At 45.1% G+C, this 19,558-nt stretch overlaps 1 protein-coding gene across 2 annotated transcripts in view; it reads left to right on the top strand.

Annotated features, from left to right (window-relative positions):
- The window catches only part of poln (polymerase (DNA directed) nu), an 82,079-nt gene that overhangs the window by 27,338 nt on the left and 35,183 nt on the right, over window positions 1-19,558 (top strand). For both annotated transcript variants that reach the window (XM_084166022.1, XM_084166023.1), the window contains one exon: window positions 19,161-19,218. In XM_084166022.1, coding sequence (XP_084022148.1) covers window positions 19,161-19,218 — 58 coding nt within the window. The remainder of the gene's footprint in view (window positions 1-19,160; window positions 19,219-19,558) is intronic.

Here is a 19,558-nt window from a genome sequence, read left to right as displayed (position 1 = left end):
GCAATTTCCAAACGGCTGAAGGTACCATGTTCATCTGTACAAACAATAGTACTGTCACGGTTTCGGCCGAGGCTGCTTCTCCTCCTTGCTCGGGCAGACTTCGGCGGTCGTCGTCCCCGGAGTACTAGCTACCACCGTTGTATGTTTTCGATGTTCCTTTTGGTTTGTGTTTGTACCGTAGGACTTCACGTATCGTTTGTTGTTTTGTTCGCTGTGGTGTACTAAATAAAATATGTACGCATCTCTTCAAGACGATCGTGACAAGTACACAAGTATAAACACCATGGGACCACGCAGCCGTCATACCACTCAGGAAGGAGACGCGCTCTGTCTCCTAGAGATGAGCGTACTTTGGTGCGAAAAGTGCAAATCAATCCCAGAACAACAGCAAAGGATCTTGTGAAGATGCTGGAGGAAACAGGTACAAAAGTATCTATATCCACAGTAAAACGAGTCCTATATCGACATAACTTGAAAGGCCGCTCAGCAAGGAAGAAGCCACTGCTCCAAAACCGCCGTAAAAAAGCCAGACTACGGTTTGCAACTGCACATGGGGACAAAGATCGTACTTTTTGGAGAAATGTCCTCTGGTCTGATGAAACAAAAATAGAACTGTTTGGCCATAATGACCATCGTTATGTTTGGAGGAAAAAGGATATGGCTTGCAAGCTGAAGAACACGATCCCAACCGTGAAGAACGGGGGTGGCAGCATCATGCTGTGGGGGTGCTTTGCTGCAGGAGGGACTGGTGCACTTCACAAAATAGATGGCATCATGAGGAAGGAAAATTATGTGGATATATTGAAGCAAAATCTCAAGACATCAGTCAGGAAGTTAAAGACAATGACCCCAAGCATACTTCCAAAGTTGTGGAAAAATGGCTGAAGGTCAACAAAGTCAAGGTATTGAGTTTGAGTTTTAGTTTATTTTTACAGGGACAGTGCACATTAATCAACGTTTCAGTAAAAGTGCCGGTTTTAGCCAGCCGGCTAATTTTCAACCGCAGTCCCTGGGCAGGTTATTATTATTGGAGTGGCCATCACAAAGCCCTGACCTCAATCCTATAGAAAATTTGTAAGATGAACTGAAAAAGCGTGTGCGAGCAAGGAGGCCTACAAAACTGACACAGTTACACCAGCTCTGTCAGGAGGAATGGGCCAAAACCCAACTTATTGTGGGAACGTTGTGGAAGGCTACCCGAAACGTTTGACCCAAGTTAAACAATTTAGAGACAATGCTACCAAATACTAATTGAGTGTATGTAAACTTACGACCCACTGGGAATGTGATGAAAGAAATAAAAGCTGAAATAAATCATTCTCTCTACTATTATTCTGACATTTCACATTCTTAAAATAAAGTGGTGATCCTAACTGACCTAAAACAGGGAATATTTACTAGGATTAAATGTCAGGAATTCTGAAAAACTGAGTTTAAATGTATTTGGCTAAGGTGTATGTAAACTTCCGACTTCAACTGTATCTCAGAGTCCTGTACTCCTCCACCATTTCAGCTAGTTTAGCCACCTAGCATTAGCCTGTATCTCATTAGCACAACAATGTCTATGAGTCAGCTCCCATATTATTATTATTATTACCATTCTAATTCACAAGCACTGTGTTAGCATAGCGCTTAGCGGTCAGCGTGCCATCCATCCATCCACAGACATTGTCACGTCTCCTCCCATTGCTCCCCTCCGGTGCTCTGATTACCCGGTCTACTGAGCCACCGGTCTGAGCGCACCTCCTCAGCAACACCGGAATGGAAACCCAACGCACCCTAATCACCTCCAGGGCACCTGCACCTCATCATCTCATCACCACCCCTATTTAGCCCTGGACTGTTCTGTATTGTGTTGTGTGTGATTGTGAAGCGTCGTGTCGTTTACTCTCTCTTTGTTATGCTCTTTCTCATTATTAAGTAAACCTTGACCTTGTTAATTCCTGCGTCTGCGTCCTGCCTCTTCGTATATCAGTACTCGTCACAGAATCAAACACCATGAAAATGGATGCAGCAGGAGTTTCCCAGTGCCTCGACCAGCACCAGCAGCAGCTTGCCCAGTTGAACGCCGCCATGCAGGAAGTGCTCCCAACTCTGCATAATCTGCCCAGCACTCCGGTTCCACCTCAGGGAGCGGCGAGTGCATCCAATCCACCTGTTCCCGTGCTATCACTCACTTCTGCGGGAACCCTCGCCCTACCGGAGCGCTATGACGGTAAAACTACTAAATGTAGAGGCTTCCTGCTACAGGTTTCACTTTACCTGGCACGTCAGCCTGGGGCATATCCATCTGACCAAGCCAGGATAGCGCTGGTGATTTCACTACCTAAAGGAAAGGTGCTGGATTGGGCCACGGCAGTCTGGGAAGGAGAGGAGGCAGTGGCGCTTCCCTACCCCACCTTCCTCGCTCGGTTCAGGGCGGTGTTTGACCATCCCACGGAGGGAAAGGACAGGGGTGAGCGTCTCCTCCATCTACAACAGAGAGAGGGGCCCACGTCCGAGTACGCTCTGAGCTTTCGCACGGTGGTGGCGTCTTCCGGCAGGAATGAGCGCGCTCTACGCACGGCCTTCCAGAGAGGCTTACGGGAGGACATTAAGACGGAACTCGCATGTCGGGACGACGAGATAGACCTTGATACCCTCATCACCACGTCCATCCGTCTTGACGACATGTTGAGAGAGAGACAGCATTCCCAACACCTCCCGGAGCCTCGACGCTCACCCCATCTGAGCTATGGAAGCCGCCCTGCTTCTGAGTCCTCACCCATGGAGGTGGGCAGCACCCCCTACACCACCACGGACCACAGATCTCCTGGCGGCTCCCTATCTAGGCGGTATGACTCCCGTCGCCGCTCCGTGAGTGTGACGTCATCTCCTATTACAAAACCATTGTTTTTAGTTCCCATAACGGTGACTGGTTATTCCTTATCTTCCATCTCTACTGCAATGATAGATTCCAGATCAGTGGGGAACCTTATAGATAGGGAGCTGGTCTCTGAATGGGGGTTGCCCACCGTGCTACTGCCTTCTCCGCTACACGTCACCTCAGTAGACAATAAACCCCTTGGATCAGGCACCATAACGCACGTCACTCTCCCCATCACCATCACCATTCCCACACTACCGGAGCACCACGAGGAGCTGTCATTCCACATCGTCACGTCACCCCTTCACGGATTGACTTGGGATTGCCCTGGCTCAGACTACACAACCCCATCATCAATTGGATCACCAAGAGGATCACAGCCTGGTCCACCTCATGTCGGAAGACCTGCCTGCCGGTGGATTGTTGTTCCACGTCAGTGGAGAGTCCGGAGTCCGCCCTCCAGCCCAACATTCCACGTGATTACGCAGATCTCTCCGATGTCTTGTCTTCATCAAAGGCTACGTGTCTCCCTCCTCACAGGCCCTGGGACTGTGCCATTGACTTGCCGGAGGGACACCACCCCCCGAAGAGTCGCATTTACCCCCTTTCCATGGCGGAGACTGAGGCCATGGAGAAGGATGTGGCGGAGACCCTGAAACGGGTTCATCAGACGCTCTACCTCTCCTGCCTCCGCCAGCTTCTTCTTCCTGGCCAAAAATGATGGAGGACTGAGACCATGCATTGACTACAGGAGGCTGAACGCAGTCACTACCAAGTACCGGTACCCCCTCCCTCTGGTTCCGTCGGCCATCGAGCAGCTACGAGGGGCCCGGTACTTTACCAAGTTTGACCTGAGGAGTGCCTACAACCTGATTGAATCCGGGAAGGAGACGAGTGGAAGACGGCATTCAGCACTACCTCAGGCCACTATGAATACTGCGTCATGCCCTGCGGCCTCGCCAACACACCTTCTGTGTTCCAGTCCTTCGTCAATGACGTGCTCCGGGACATGCTGAGTAGACAGGTGGTGGTGTACATCGACGATATCCTGATCTACTTGGCTACGTTCGAGGAGCACGTCAGGGACGTCCGAGCTGTCCTACTCCGCCTCCGGGAACACAGCCTGTTGGTGAAGGGGGAGAAATTAAAATTCCACCAACAGGCCATCTCCTTCCTGGGATACAGGTTCAGTCCTCAGGGGGTGTTCATGGAAGGAGTGAAGACGGACGCCGTCAGGTCATGGCCAGTCCCCATCACCAAGGGCCTACAGAGCTTCCTGGGCTTCGCCAATTTCTATCGGCGTTTCATCAGGTCCTTCAGCTCCATAGCCGCCCCGTTCACCTCTATACTTAAGGGTGGGCCTCAGAAGCTGGCCTGGAACCCTGAGGCTGACGCTGCATTCAAGAGGCTGAAGGAGAGGTTCACCACAGCGCCCATCCTAAAACACCCAGATCCATCTCGTCCTTTCATCCTGGAGGTGGACACATCGGAGGAGGGCGTGGGTGTGGTCCTCTCCCAGCAGCACGGTAAGCCAGAGAAAATGTATCCCTGTGCCCTTTTCTCTAAAAAGCTACCCCCACAGAGAGGAACTATGGAGTTGGAGACAGGGAGCTGTTGGCAGTGGTCCTCGATCTGGAGAAATGGAGACACTGGCTGGAGGGCGCAGTCCATCCATTCCGGATTCTTACTGATCACCGGAATTTGGAGCACATACGGGCAGCGAAACGGATGAACTCTCGTCAAGCCAGGTGGGCCCAATTTTTTACTCGCTTTCAATTAATTCTGTCCTACCGCCCAGGATCCCAGAATGTGAAAGCCGACACACTCTCCAGGATGCACCATACCGGAGAAAGGAAGGATCTGCGGGATCCTGCCCTCGTCTCTCATCGTTGCACCTGTCGTTAGGGATGTGGACGAAGACATCCGCCTGGCGGGGTACTGTCACGTCTCCTCCCGTTGCTCCCCTCCGGCGCTCTGATTCGCCAGTCTACTGAGCCACCGGTCTGAGCGCACCACCTCGGCAACACCGGAATGGAAACCCAACGCACCCTAATCACCTCCAGGGCACCTGCACCTCATCATCTCATCACCACCCCTATTTAGCCCTGGACTGTTCTGTATTGTGTTGTGTGTGATTGTGAAGCGTCGTGTCGTTTACTCTCTCTTTGTTATTCTCTTTCTCATTATTAAGTAAACCTTGACCTTGTTAATTCCTGCGTCTGCGTCCTGCCTCTTCGTATATCAGTACTCGTCACAGACATAGACAGATACAGACAGAGCTAAACCACACCCATTAAGGACGGCTTGTTGTTTCCAAGCTAATTAAATCATGAATAAAACATAGCTGACACACACTCTTGTCACACACACAAAACAACACACACACTGTTGTTCATATAAACCCACACCTGTTTAAATAAGCATACACATCTGCTCACAAACACACATACACACTCCCTTTCCCAGGCTCATTGATTCTGAATGGGCCACTCATACAGACCACTCATACAGTTTTCATATTGTCTCTCCCCCTCTGACTATGAATGGACACCCTTGGAAATGAGTCCATGTTTTTGTTTCCTTATTGTCTTGTCAGCCTCATATGAGCTCACAATGACAAAACACCTGCTAGTAGTGTTAACCAGGGGATCGTTTAGCATTTAAATATTAATGTTGTTTTGGTTGCTTGCTGCCCATGTTGCCTTCCTCCATAAGGCCTGGAGAGAATAAACAGAGATGGTAGTCTATACAACGTTCTAATGGGATCTGGTATAAACATATTGCAGTATCACATACGCCGTAAGTTTATACATGCATCGTCTTATTTATAGTATTTAGGGCCAGGAGTAATTTTTTTCTGGATCCTTGTTATAGCTACAAGAAGTTTCAATCGTTTTTTTCCTAAACAAGTTTCGACTTGTAACAAGGGTTTTTACTGACCATGTGACCTGACTTCAGACAGTAGAAGCTGAGATGTGATGTGGCCTTAGAGAAAGTAGTGTTGACTGATGGGCTACAGAGAGTAGTGATATCTGTTTGTTTGTCTGTCTGCCTTTCTGTCTGTCTGTCTGTCTCTGTCTGTCTGTCAGAGAGGCTCTTACATTGAGCTGCAGGGTGTCTCGGTAAGAACAGTACGGTGGCATGTTAGTGGTTGTCACGACAACCTGCTGTGTGATGATTTGAAGGGTGTGCCGTCATGACAACACTTCAGAATGACAGTTTGAGGAGACTTTGAGAAGATAGAGATAGCTATGTGTGTGCGAGTGTGTGTGTGTGTGTGCGAGCAAGCGTGTGTGTGTGTCTTCAGATGTATTACACTTGAAGTTTGAGGCAGTTCAAGGATGTCTGGGTCATTCCACAAAAAGAGTGCCTTTTGCATCCATTTGATCATATTATTTTAAGTAGAAATTGTGCACCAATATTGCATTTTTACAAGGCTGTTATATTAAAGGCCAATCAGCTATTGAAAAAATAATAAAGCAAATCCCCGCCACTGTTTCGGTAAAGAGGCTATATAGTGTTCGTCTACATTTACCTTCTTTAAAAACATTGGAGTAGAACAAGCTTATATTTGGGTTCTGATGGGTTACGACAGTTAAACAAAGCTCATGAGGCATAAAATAAGTGATATTCTTCAAGAATCAATGGGTACATGTCATTAATTTATAAGTCCAAAAATTTATGTACCAAACGCTGATTGCTCCTTTAAATGAAGTGCCCTTTAATAAAGACCACATTATTATTTTTTATATGAAATGCTGAAATGCCGAAAAATTCTGCAAATGGACATGTCCTCTGTGCACCCTCTGTGACTTTCTCCACGTTTTCACCATCATTGCAAAGCCCTAGGCCTAGTTATTTTTTTGCTTTGACAAAGTCATTTTTGCTCTAACATGCACTGTCAACTGTGGGACCTTATATAGACGTGTGTGCCTTTCCAAATCACGTCCAATTAATTAATTTACTACAGGTGGACTCCTATCAAGTTGTAGAAACATCTCAAGGATGATCAATGGAAACAGGATGAAACTGAGCTCATGTCACGCTCTGGCCTACAGAACTCTAGCTAGTTTGGTCAGGGTGTGAATATTCTAGATATTTGAAAACTCATGTAATTTACAGTACAGTTATACCCTGGGTTGTCCTGAACAGAATGAGCTTATTTACATAATTTAGCAGACGCTCTTATCCAGAGCAACTTACAGTTTTAGTGAGTGCATACCGTGGGAATCGAATCCACAACCCTGGCGTTGCAAGCGCCATGCTCTACCAACTGAGCTACAGGAGGCCGTATTGTGAAAATTCGCAGCGGAACACGCACTTTAATGCACTCATGACTCCATTCTATGCGCACAAAAATTACAATCTGTTTGTCTGAAGTGCCTTTTGAAAGCCTAACTGTAAGATCATATTTTATAACTTAGCTAGCCAAGTTGGCAATAGAATAAGCTTTCAAATGATGCCCACCTGACCCAAATTGCGATTTATAATGGAAAGTTTTTGGATTGTGTAAACAACAACAGTAATTGTGTGATGGTGGGGACGCAGGGCTGTGATCCAAACAAAAAACTACATGTGTGCTTGCTTCAGTTCCTCAATGGCAAAGCTAGGATACCTAAAAGAATAGCACCTTAGTTGATGTCTCTTTCCTTGAGTCATAAAAGTGCATTGAAATTACTTAGGAACTGTTGCACACAAGTTAGACCTCTCACTCAAACCCTTGTAATAGTTTTTTCTTATCTTGCACCTACTCCAAAATGTCAATGAATATTCATATTATGCTACTAAATGTATCCAGAGTATTTTCTGTGAAAAGTATAGTAAATATAAAATCAACAGTGTAATGTTTGTATTCAGTCTTGTTTCAGGTGAGCTGTTGTGTCCTCACCTTTGGTCTGATAATTTCCCCATAATCTCCAGTGTTCTCTTTCAATCGCTACCATGGTCATGCATCCAGATGTAGGATCTTAATTTGATCACTCTTTTGTTGATGAGTATTCAAGTTTTAAAACGGCATCTAAAGTTTGTTATTTCCACTTTAACATTTCAGACTTGATTTGCCCTAATTTAAAATGTACCAGTCCTTACAAAAAATGTCCATTAACTATAATCCACATAATAATTCACATTTCCTTTTGCTGCAGGATTATTTTCCTGCTGTAGCAAATTAGCTCAAATTAAGATCCTACATCTGTATGCTTTTTATAGTTTTTCTGTTAGAAACATTTCAATTTGTCCCTATCCATATAGGCCAATTTCCACGAGTGTAAGGGGTTAATTTTATAGTAATTTTTTACTGTACATGTACCGGTATTTAAAAAGTTGCACTTCTTAAAAGGCACCGAATTAGTGGAACGACCCATCTGAAGAGGATTTAAAGGCTTATGGGAGTAAAGCTTGGATCACAAGGCTGACTGGTGTTGAATAAAAGTATATATGGCATCCTGGCAGAGTCAGTGTTAGTTCTTCAAACACACACACGATTTCTACAGCTCAAACCTGGAACAGGACTGACAAATACAGCGATGAAAATAAAGTGAGGGTCAAGTCCTGGGGGCCTGGGCAGCCAGACGCTATGGTGGTTTTGTCTGTTTGTTTACATTTACATTACATTTTAGTCATTTAGCAGACACTCTTATCCAGAGCAACTTACAGTTAGTGAGTGCATACATTATTTTATTTTTTTAATGTTATACTGGCCCCCGTGGGAATCAAACCCACAACCCTGGCGTTGCAAACGCCATGCTCTACCAACTGAGCTACCTCCCTGCCAGCCAGCCATTCCCTCCCCTACCCTGGACCAATTGTGCGCCGCCCCATGGGTCTCCCAGTCGCGGCCGGCTACGACAGAGCCTGGATTGAACCAGGATCTCTAGTGGCACAGCTAGCACTGCGATGCAGTGCCTTAGACCACTGCGCCACTCGGGAGAGTTTACCATGATTGACTCCACACGCTCACACGCACACAATCCTAACCTAAACCATTAGTGGGAAAAATGCAAAACTGACCTGAGATCAGCATCTAGGGGCAACTTCATCCTACACCAGAATAACTAAGAGAGTGGTGTAGATAAGATAAGGACCTGTGTTAAGACCTCTCTGTGTTCTGTGTAACTGATTTAGGGTCTGTTTTTCTGAGAGCACTGAGCAGAATGCAGGTTCAGCAGTGACAGTGTAGGGCTGTGTGTTTGACAGAGCGGTATTGATCAGCCGTGTGTGTGTGTCTCGTACTGTCAGCAGTAGCAGAGGTTGCTGATCCAAGCTTCTTTATTTTAGCCTTCCCTCATTCATCCATCTCCAGTATTCGCCGCGACGTAGTTGACACGGAGGCTGAATCTCACAAACATACACACACACTCACACACCACACGCACACACGCCATCCTTCACCCTTAACCCTTTACACTTGTGGGAATTGTCCTATATGGATAGGGCTAAATTGAAATGTTTCTTACAGAATAAATATGATAAGCATGGTTGCAATTAAAAAATATGGTAGCAATTAAATCTCTTTGGAGATTATGAGGACATTTTCAGACCAAAGGTGAGGACACAACAGTTCACCGGACACAAGCCTGAATCCAAACATTACACTGTTGATTTTATATGCTTTTTACATTTACTGTACTTTTCGCAGCATTTGTTGATAACTGAGAATACTCTGGATACATTCAGTAACATAATATGAATGTTCCTGGAAAATTTGGGGTAGGTGCAACATAAGACAAAACAATGATAAGGGTTTGAGTGAGAGGTCTAACTGGTGTCTCCAAGTGGCCACACACCTCTCCAAAGTGTGCACAGTTCCTAAATAATTTCAATGCACTTTAATGACTCAAGGAAAGAGCTTTCTTGTCTGGTTACCCATCCACATCGCTCCAGCCAACTGATGTTTCTTCTCCACCATGAGTCTGGATTTGCCTGCCTCCCCAACGATTTCTAGAATGTGAACAGATTCTGACCGTTCTGATTGGTTCCAGAAACTGATGGGTTTGACCAGAGCCGGCCTACAAGATGATGTTATCAACTTTGCTACTCTGATTGATTAGATTTGTTAGACACGATCCAATCGCTGATTCATTTGTTTTGTACAACGTCCCTCATTTTGAAGTCACACAAACGACTTCTAGGATGGCAGTTTCAGACTGAATGTACACTACCGGTCAAACGTTTGGGGTCACTTAGAAATGTCCTTGTTTTCCATGAAAACATACATGAAATGAGTTTGAATAGAAAATATAGCAAAATGAATATGAAATGTAGTCATTGACAAGGTTAGAAATAATGGTTTTTAATTGAAATAATAATTGTGTCCTTCAAACTTTGCTTTCGTCAAAGAATCCTCCATTGGAGTCCAGAATGGAGTCATTCAGGTGCATGTTTCACGACTAATTTTCTTCACAATAGAGCTCTCCAGTTTGTAGTCCTAAAAACCTTATACATTTTGTTCTATGAGATAATATCAGGCGGTTAACATGACCTTTATGAGTTATTAAGGCTTTATGTGCTTATTTTGATTACATAAATGCTTCAAAATTCACAACAAGTGACATTAGCTGATGAAGATGATCTCATAGAACAAAACATATAAGATCTCCTAAGCTCGTACCCCTGCACATTGACTCTGTACTGGTACTCCCTGTATATAGCCTCATTATTGTTTTTATTGTGTTACTATTTTCTGTGTTACTATTTCCTGATTGCCTAGTCACTTTTACCCCTACCCACATGTTCATACTGTATTACCTCAACTACAAAGGAGATGATCGTGGACTACAGGAAAAGGAGGGCCCGAACAGGCCCCCATTAACATCGACGAGGCTGTAGTGGAGCGTGTCGAGAGTTTCAAGTTCCTTGGTGTCCACATCACCAACAAACTATCATGGTCCAAACACACCAAGACAGTCGTGAATAGGGCACGACAACACCTTTTCCCCCTCAGGAGACTGAAATGATTTGGCATGGGTCCCCAGATCCTCAAAAAGTTCTACAGCTGGTATGTCCGCCTGGTATGGCAACTGCTCGGCATCTGACCGTAAAGCGCTACAGAGGGTAGTGCGTACGGACCAGTACATCACTGGGGCCAAGCTTCCTGCCATCCAGGACCTATATACTAGGCGTGTCAGAGGAAGGCCCAAAAAATGGTCAAAGATTCCAGTCACCCTACTCATAGACTGTTCTCTCTGCTATCGCACGGCAAACGGTACCGGAGCGCCAAGTCTAGGTCCAAAAGGCTCCTTAACAGCTTCTACCACCAAGCTATAAGACTGCTGAACAATTAATCAAATGGCCACCTGTACTATTTACATTGACCCCCCCCCCCCCCCCCCCTTGTTTTTACTCTGCTGCTACTCGCTGTTTACTATCTCGCTGTTTGCAGTCACTTTACCCCTACCTACATGTACAAATTACTTTGACTAACCTGTACCCCGCACATTGACTCGGTACCGGAACCCCCCTGTATATAGGCTCTGCACTGAGGCTAGGAAACACTATTACCACCGATAAATCTACAATAATCGAGAATTTCAACAAGCATTTTGCTACGGCTGGCCATGCTTTCCACCTGGCTACCACTACCCCGGCCACCAACTCTGCACCCTCCGCTGCAACTTGCCCATGCCCCCCCCGCTTCTCCTTCACACAAATTCAGACAGCTGATGTTCTGAAAGAGCTGCAAAATCTGGACCCCTACAAATCAGCTGGGCTAGACAATCTGGACCCTTTCTTTCTAAAACTAGCCGCCTAAATTGTCGCAACCCCTATTACTAGCCTGTTCAACCTCTCTTTCGTAACGTCTGAGATCCCCAGAGATTGGAAAGCTGCCGCGGTCATCCCCCTCTTCAAAGGGGGTGACACTCTAGATCCAAACTGTTACAGACCTATATCCATCCTGCCCTGCCTTTCGAAAGTATTTGAAAGCCAAGTTAACAAACAGATCACCAACCATTTCGAATCCCACCGTACCTTCTCCGCTATGCAATCCGGTTTCCGAGCTGGTCATGGGTGCACTTCAGCCACGCTCAAGGTCCTAAACGATATTATAACCGCGATCGATAATAGACAGTACTGTGCAGCCGTCTTCATCGACCTGGCAGACTAAATAGCCTTGGTTTCTCAAATGACTGCCTCGCCTGGTTCACCAACTACTTCTCAGATAGAGTTCAATGTGTGAAATCGGAGGGCCTGTTGTCTGGACCTATGGCAGTCTCTATGGGGGTGCCACAGGGTTCAATTCTTGGGCCGACTCTTTTCTCCGTGTATATCAATGATGTCGCTCTTGCTGCTGGTGACTCTCAGATCCACCTCTACGCAGACGACACCATTTTGTATACATCTGGCCCTTCATTGGACACTGTGTTAACAAACCTCCAAACGAGCTTCAATGCCATACAACACTCCTTCAGTAGCCTCCAACTGCTCTTAAACACTAGTAAAACTAAATGCATGCTCTTCAATCGAACGCTGCTGGCACCCGCCCACCCGACTAGAATCACCACTCTCGACAGGTCTGACCTAGAGTATGTGGACAACTACAAATACCTAGGTGTCTGGTTAGACTGTAAACTCTCCTTCCAGACTCACATTAAGAATCTCCAATCCAAAGTTAAATCTAGAATCGGCTTCCTATTTCGCAACAAAGCCTCCTTCACTCATGCTGCCAAACATGCCCTCGTAAAACTGACTATCCTACCGATCCTTGACTTCGGCGATGTCATTTACAAAATAGCCTCCAACACTCTACTCAGCAAATTGGATGTAGTCTATCACAGTGCCATCCGTTTTGTCTCCAAAGCCCCATACACTACCCACCACTGTGACCTGTACGCTCTTGTTGGCTGGTCCTCACTACATGTTCGTCGTCAAACCCACTGGCTCCAGGCCATCTATAAATCACTGCTAGGCAAATCCCCGCCTTATCTTAGCTCATTGGTCACCATAGCAGCACCCACCCGTAGTCTGTGCTCCAGCAGGTATATCTCACTGGTCATTCCCAAAGCCAACACCTCCTTTGGCCGCCATTCCTTCCAGTTCTCTGCTGCCAATGACTGGAACGAATTGCAAAAATCTCTGAAGCTGGAGACTCTTATCTCCCTCACTAACTTTAAGCATCAGTTGTCAGAGCAGCTTACCGATCACTGTACCTGTACACAGCCCATCTGAAATTAGCCCACCCAACTACCTCATCCCTATATTGTTATTTATTTTGCTCTTTTGCACCCCAGTATCTCTATTTGCACATAATCTCTTGCACATCTAGCATTCCAGTGTTAATACTAATTGTAATTATTTGCACTATAGCCTATTTATTGCCTTACCTCCATAACTTGCTACATTTGCACACACTGTATATATATTTTCTGTTGTATTTTATGACCTTATGTTTTTTTTTACCCCATATGTAACTCTGTGTTGTTGTTTTTATCGCACTGCTTTGCTTTATCTTGGCCAGGTTGCAGTTGTAAATGAGAACTTGTTCTCAACTGGCTTACCTGGTTAAATAAAGGTGAAATAAAATGGTTATGTAATTTTATTGTGTTACTTTTTTTCCAATTCTTTATTATAGTTTATTTAGTAAATATTTTCTTAACTCTATTTCTTGAACTGAATTGTTGGTTAAGGGCTTGTAAGTAAGCATTTCACGGTAAGGTCTACACCTGTTGTATTCTGCTTATGTGACAAATTTGATTTGATTTGGATGAATATAAAATGTTCGGCCGAAGGTAACTAAAAGAAAATCTGCCTCTAAGACAATTACTTGAAGAATTTTATGGATGTTTTGTGTACAAAGGCGATGACTAAAGTGTCTTATTTGCTTCTTTTTTTATTTGACTTCTCTTTGGGGCTGTCTATGAAAATTGTATTTTTGCGCTTGACTTCAGCTAAACTGCAATACCGGAGCGGGCCTGTAGGTGCAGTGAAAGCGTGCTTCCAGACCGGAACACTGGGGCCTTGTTCTCAACCCCTATACGGGCTGGAGTGTAACGGGTTAATGAGAGACTGAGACTTGCTGGGACTGACAGACACACTCCTCTTCCCTCTCCTTTTATTCGCTCCTCTCCTCCTTCTTTCCCTTATTTAGGCTACCTTCTCTCTCTTCACCTCTCTTTTCTTCCTTGTTTTGTCTCCTCTGATTCCTCCCTCTCTCACAGTTTGTCTGTCTGTAACTCTCGCTGTTTGTCTGTCTGTCTCTCGCTCGCTCTCACTGTCGCTCTCTGACTCTCATCTGTCTGCCGTCGTCTGTGTCTGTCATTTTCTTTGTGTGTGTGTGTCTGTCTGTCGTTTTGTCTCTGTGTGTGTGTGTGTGACTGTGTCTGTGTCTGTGTGTGGTCACAGTGCTTTGCTTCAACATATGCTGTGTAGGAGCAGGGGCCAGGAGCGAGACCTGCAGGGGCGGGGCCTTCTGTCAACCTGGCAACTCTCCCTCAGCTCTCGCTCTGTGTGTGTGTGTGTGAGGGGAGGTTTTAGCCTGATCCTGATATCTGCTGCCCTCAAAGGAACACAGTGCATGATGGGAAAGCTGAGCAGACATATCTAATCACCTGCCATGCCACGGGGAGAAACCTCTCTGTTTCACACACACACACTTGACACAACATGGTTAAACCTAGCAAACGTGTCATTACACACATTCAACGACACACACTCAGCATTATTTTGCTGCCATTTACTGTTCTCTATTTCCACTGTGGGAATGTGCTTCAGCTCTGTCCCCACCCTATTGCTGCAGTATCTCTCTCTTTCCCTCCCCTGGCCTCTCTCTCTCTCACACTCTTTCCTCCCATGATCCCCTCTCCCTCTATCTCTCCCCCATCTCTCTCTTCCTCTCTCTCGCTCCCCCCCCCCTTCTCCCTTCCTCTACCTTCATCTCTCCCTCCCCATATCACCCCCTCTCTCTCTGTCCTCTCTCTCTCTCTGTCCTCTCTCTGTCCTCTCTCTCTTTCTGTCCTCTCTCTCTCTCTCTCTCTGTCCTCTCTCTGTACCCCTCTCTTTCTCTGTCCTCTCTCTCTGTCCCCCTCTCTCTCTCTGTCCCCTCTGTCTCTCTGTCCTCTCTCTCTATATGTCTCTCTCTCTCTCTGTCCCCCTCTCTCTCTCTGTCTAGTGAATAATATATGATGTGCTGTAGGTACAGAGTGCTGCTTTCTCTGTCAGGAGATGACTGGGAGGAGGAGGCTCTGTGTTAATGTCTGTTTCTACTGCAAGTATGTGTATCTACTGAGATTATGTGTTTCTACTGCAAGTGTGTTTTTACTGAGTTGATGTGTGTTTCTACTGCAAGTGTATGTCTACATTACATTTTAATACTGCAGATCTTCCTTCCTGGTTCTCCCCTATTTCACCATCACTCACTCACTCACTCACTCACTCACTCACTCACTCACTCACTCACTCACTCACTCACTCACTCACTCACTCACTCACACACACACACACACACACACACACACACACACACACCTCTGCAGCAGTGTCAGTGCCAGTGTTATAGATCCTGTGGTGTGTGTGTGTGTGTGTGTGTGTGTGTGTGAATGTAGTGGGAGCAGTGTGGACTGGTCTGGATAAACAGGGATTACAGGGAAACCGTTGAGCCCGGCCCAATCTCTCCCTGCGCTCCATCAATCCTATGTGTGTGTGCGTGCGAGTGTGTGCAAAGGCTCAAATTCCTTCGTAGATCGATGCAGGCTGGGATGAAGGATTGAAGGAGTGTTGATCTGAGGCTATTTAAAGTTCTGCCTTGGCTCAGAGAACTCAATAGACCTGAAGACATTTTAGCTACCCAACCTCATCTGACATCACACTTTGGTTTAAATACTATTCAAAATAATTTCAAATACTTTATCTGGGCTTGATTGAGCCTGCCTGGTGAAATGGAAACAATAGAATAGTCCCAAAGCTGAAAACCTCACCCAACTGGCACTCCAGGCAGGCTAGAGCAAACGCTCAAAGTATTTGTGGGATTTTAAAATATTAATTGAATGAATGTTCCTGAGTGGCTGAGTTACAGTTATGACTTAAATCTTCTTGAAAATCAATTTAAGTCAAAACTGTAACTAGGCCACTCAGGAACATTCAATGTCGTCTTGGTAAGCAGCTCCAGTGTATATTTGGCCTTGTGTTTTAGGTTATTGCCCTGCTGAAAGATGAATTTGTATCCCAGTCTGACCGTTGTTTGTTTCTTGCTGTGTTTTCTATTTGTTTTATGTATTCATGTGTGAGTTGTGCTTAGATTCTGACATAGACAATACTCAATGAATAGGTTGTATTAGAAAACATTGAAGATTAGGTTTTTGAGACTATATGGACAATAATTTCTCCTTCCTCCTGAAGTGTGCTCCCGTTCACAACTTTAAAAGCAGATTCAAAAGCATTGAATTGGTGTTGGCATGGGGGTCGTTCCATATGATTTCACTTTCTGATTGCACCCCTTTTGATTGGAATGAAACCTTCCATACATGTTTGCCCATGGTAGAAGTGGTCAGAAAGGGACTTTTTGGACCTAAATGCCAAAACATTCAGGTGCTCAAAGTTAACCCATTTTGCTTACCCAACCCTCCATGAGACACCCATGTCTTCATCACTGAAAAATATAAACGGTTGAGTTTTATATCATTTGAAAGCTTACAAACAGGATTGTCAAACAATTTGATGATTTATTGAAAAAAATGTTTTTTTAATAAATAAAAAAAGTCATTTACAGTAAATTATCTAAAAAAGCGTCAACTCCGATTTTTTTCATTTTCATATATGTTGTAGCGTCGTATACCCTATTTTACATAATCTGATGTGTTTGAGTTGTGCCTACCATCAGTTGAGACACAGCGTACTCTAGAATAAAGGGTAGGTGTCACGTTTTGGTTAATAAATGTCTTAAAATGTGAATAAAATTGAAGTTTAAACTTTCAAATGGTACCACAAAGATGGTGGGAGGTCCACACATAATGGGGGTGGGGCATGCAAAATGGGTCAACTTTGAGCACCTCTATCTCCTGAATTTTTTGGCATTCATGAATGGAAGGTTTCGTTGAAATCAAAAGGGGTGCAGTCAGAAAGTGATTGAAATCATATGGAATGACCAATGGGCTAGAGGGAGTTTCTATATACAGTGCATATAGAAAGTATTCAGACCCCTTGAATGGATTAAATAGTTTTTTCCCTCATCAATCTACACACAATTCCGCATAATGACAGAGCAAAAACAGGTTTTTAGACATTTTTGCAAATGTATGTAAAATAAATAATAATACTCAGTACTTTGTTGAAGCACCTTTGGCAGCGATTACAGCCTCAAGTCTTCTAGGGTATGGCGCTGCAAGCTTGGCGCACCTGTATATGGCGCTACAAGCTTGGCGCACCTGTATTTGGGGAGTTTCTCCCATTCGTCTATGTAGATCCTCTCAAGCTCTGTCAGGTTGGATGGGAGCGTCGCTGCACAGCTATTTTCAGGTTTCTCCAGAGATGTTCGATCGGGTTCAAGTCCGGGCTCTGGCTGGGCCACTCAAGGACATTCAGAGACTTGTCCCGAAGCCACTCCTGCGTTGTCTTGGCTGTGTGCTTAGGGTCGTTGTCCTGTTGGAAGGTGAACCTTCGCCCCAGTCTGAGGTCCTGAGCGCTCTGGAGACGGTTTTCATCAAGGATCTCACTGTACTTTGCTCCGTTCATCTTTCCCTCGATCCTGATAAATGTTCCAGTCCCTGCCGCTGAATAACATCCCCACAGCATGATGCTGTCACCACCATGCTTCACCATAGGGACAATTCCAGGTTTCCTCCAGACGTGAGGCTTGGCATTCAGGCCAAAGAGTTCAATCTTGGTTTCATCAGACCAGAGAAGCTTGTTTCTCATGGTCTGAGTGTCCTTTAGGTGCCTTTTGGCAAACTCCAAGCGGGCTGTCATGTCCCTTTTACTGAGGAGTGACTTCCGTCTGGCCACTCTACCATAAAGGCCTGATTGGTGGAGTGCTGCAGAGATGGTTGTCCTTCTGGAAGGATCTCCCATCTCCACAGAGGAACTCTGGAGGTCTGTCAGAGTGACCATCGGGTTCTTGGTCACCTCCTTCTCCCCCGATTGCTCAGTTTGGCCGGGCAGCCAGCTCTAGGAAGAGTCTTGGTGACTCCAAATCTCTTCCATTTAAGAATGATGGTGGCCACTGTGTTCTTGGGGACCTTCAATGCTGCAGACATTTTTTGGTACCCTTCCCCAGATCTGTGCCTCGACACAATCCTGTCTCGGAGCTCTACGGACAATTCCTTCGACCTCATGGCTTGGTTTTTGCTCTGACATGCACTGTCAACTCTGGGACCTTATATAGACATGTGTGTGCCTTTCCAAATCATGTCCAATCATTTGAATTTACCACAGGTGGACTTCAATCAAGTTGTAGAAACATCTCAAGGATGATCAATGGAAACAGGATGCACTTGAGCTCAATTTCGAGTCTCATAGCAAAGGGTCTGAATACTTATGTAAAAAACGTATTTATGTTTATAATTTTTTAGTTAATTAGCAAACATTTCTAAAAACCTGTTTTCGCATTATGGGGTATTGTGTGTAGATTGATGAGGGGGAAAAAATATTTAATCAATTTTAGAATAAAGCTGTAACGTAACAAAATGTGGAAAAAGTAAAGTGGTCTGAATACTTTCTGAATGCGCTGTATATTGTGGAGTGACACTTAAATAAATTTTTCTAACTAGAACTTGTGTCTCCATTAGTAACACCTGTGTTTGGCATGGGGCACTGCATGCCAGCTTTGTCTGTGTGCCAGCCAAGTCTCCAACCCTCCCTCTCTCCATCTCTCTCTCCATCTCTCTCTTTCTCTCTCTCTCCCTCTCTATCTCTCTCCTTCCTTCCTCCCCATCTCTTTCGCCAACCCTCCCATCTCTCTCACTCTCTCCCCCTCTCTCTCCATCTCTCTCTCCCTCTCTCTCTCTCTCTCTCTCTCTCTCTCTATCTATCTTTCCCCCCCTCTCCCTCCAACCCTCTACCTCCCTCCCTCCCTTTCTCCAGTCTCTCATGTTAACAATAGTAGCTGTTCAGATCTAATGATGTTCTAGTAGTAGAGCCAGTCAGTGTTAAATATCACCCCCTCCTGTGCCTTTTAACACTCACTGAATGGAGGTTGGGATTTATTACCTTGGCAATGCCATTTTGTACATTTTAAAAGGCCTCAGAAAATGTCTCTTGCTCTCTTTTTTCTCTCTCTTTCTCTAATTACCATCCATATTGATATATTTCTCTAGGTGTGTTGTGTTCTGTAGCACTTTGCTTGACTATACATGTTTTCTGATTTTAGAACTTCCAGGCCCTCCCAAGGCAGCCAGTGCAGATCACTAAGAAGCAGTATGTTCAAGGTACAGTTAATCACACAACACACACATACAAAGTCAAATCCAGCCTCATAATGCATTATGCACAGCCTCTCTATACATTCAAGGTAAAACAAATCACCCCTCCCACACACACGCACGCACACAAACACACACACACGCTGATCTTAAGTTTTTTTGTACAGGCTTCCTACTTTTCACTCTTGTCATTTAGGTTAGTATTGTGGACTAACTACAATGTTGTTGATCCATTCTCAGTTTTCTCCTATCACAGCCATTAAACTCTGTAAATATTTTAAAGTCACCATTGGCCTCAATCCCTGAGCAGTTTCCTTCCTCTCCGGCAACTGCGTTAGTGACTATG

This window comes from Coregonus lavaretus (genome assembly GCF_964263955.1).
Source record: "Coregonus lavaretus genome assembly, chromosome: 7".
In the NCBI taxonomy this organism is placed as follows: Eukaryota; Metazoa; Chordata; class Actinopteri; order Salmoniformes; family Salmonidae; genus Coregonus; species Coregonus lavaretus.
Note: the sequence above shows the minus strand (reverse complement) of the source record. Positions and strands in the feature narration are given on the sequence as shown.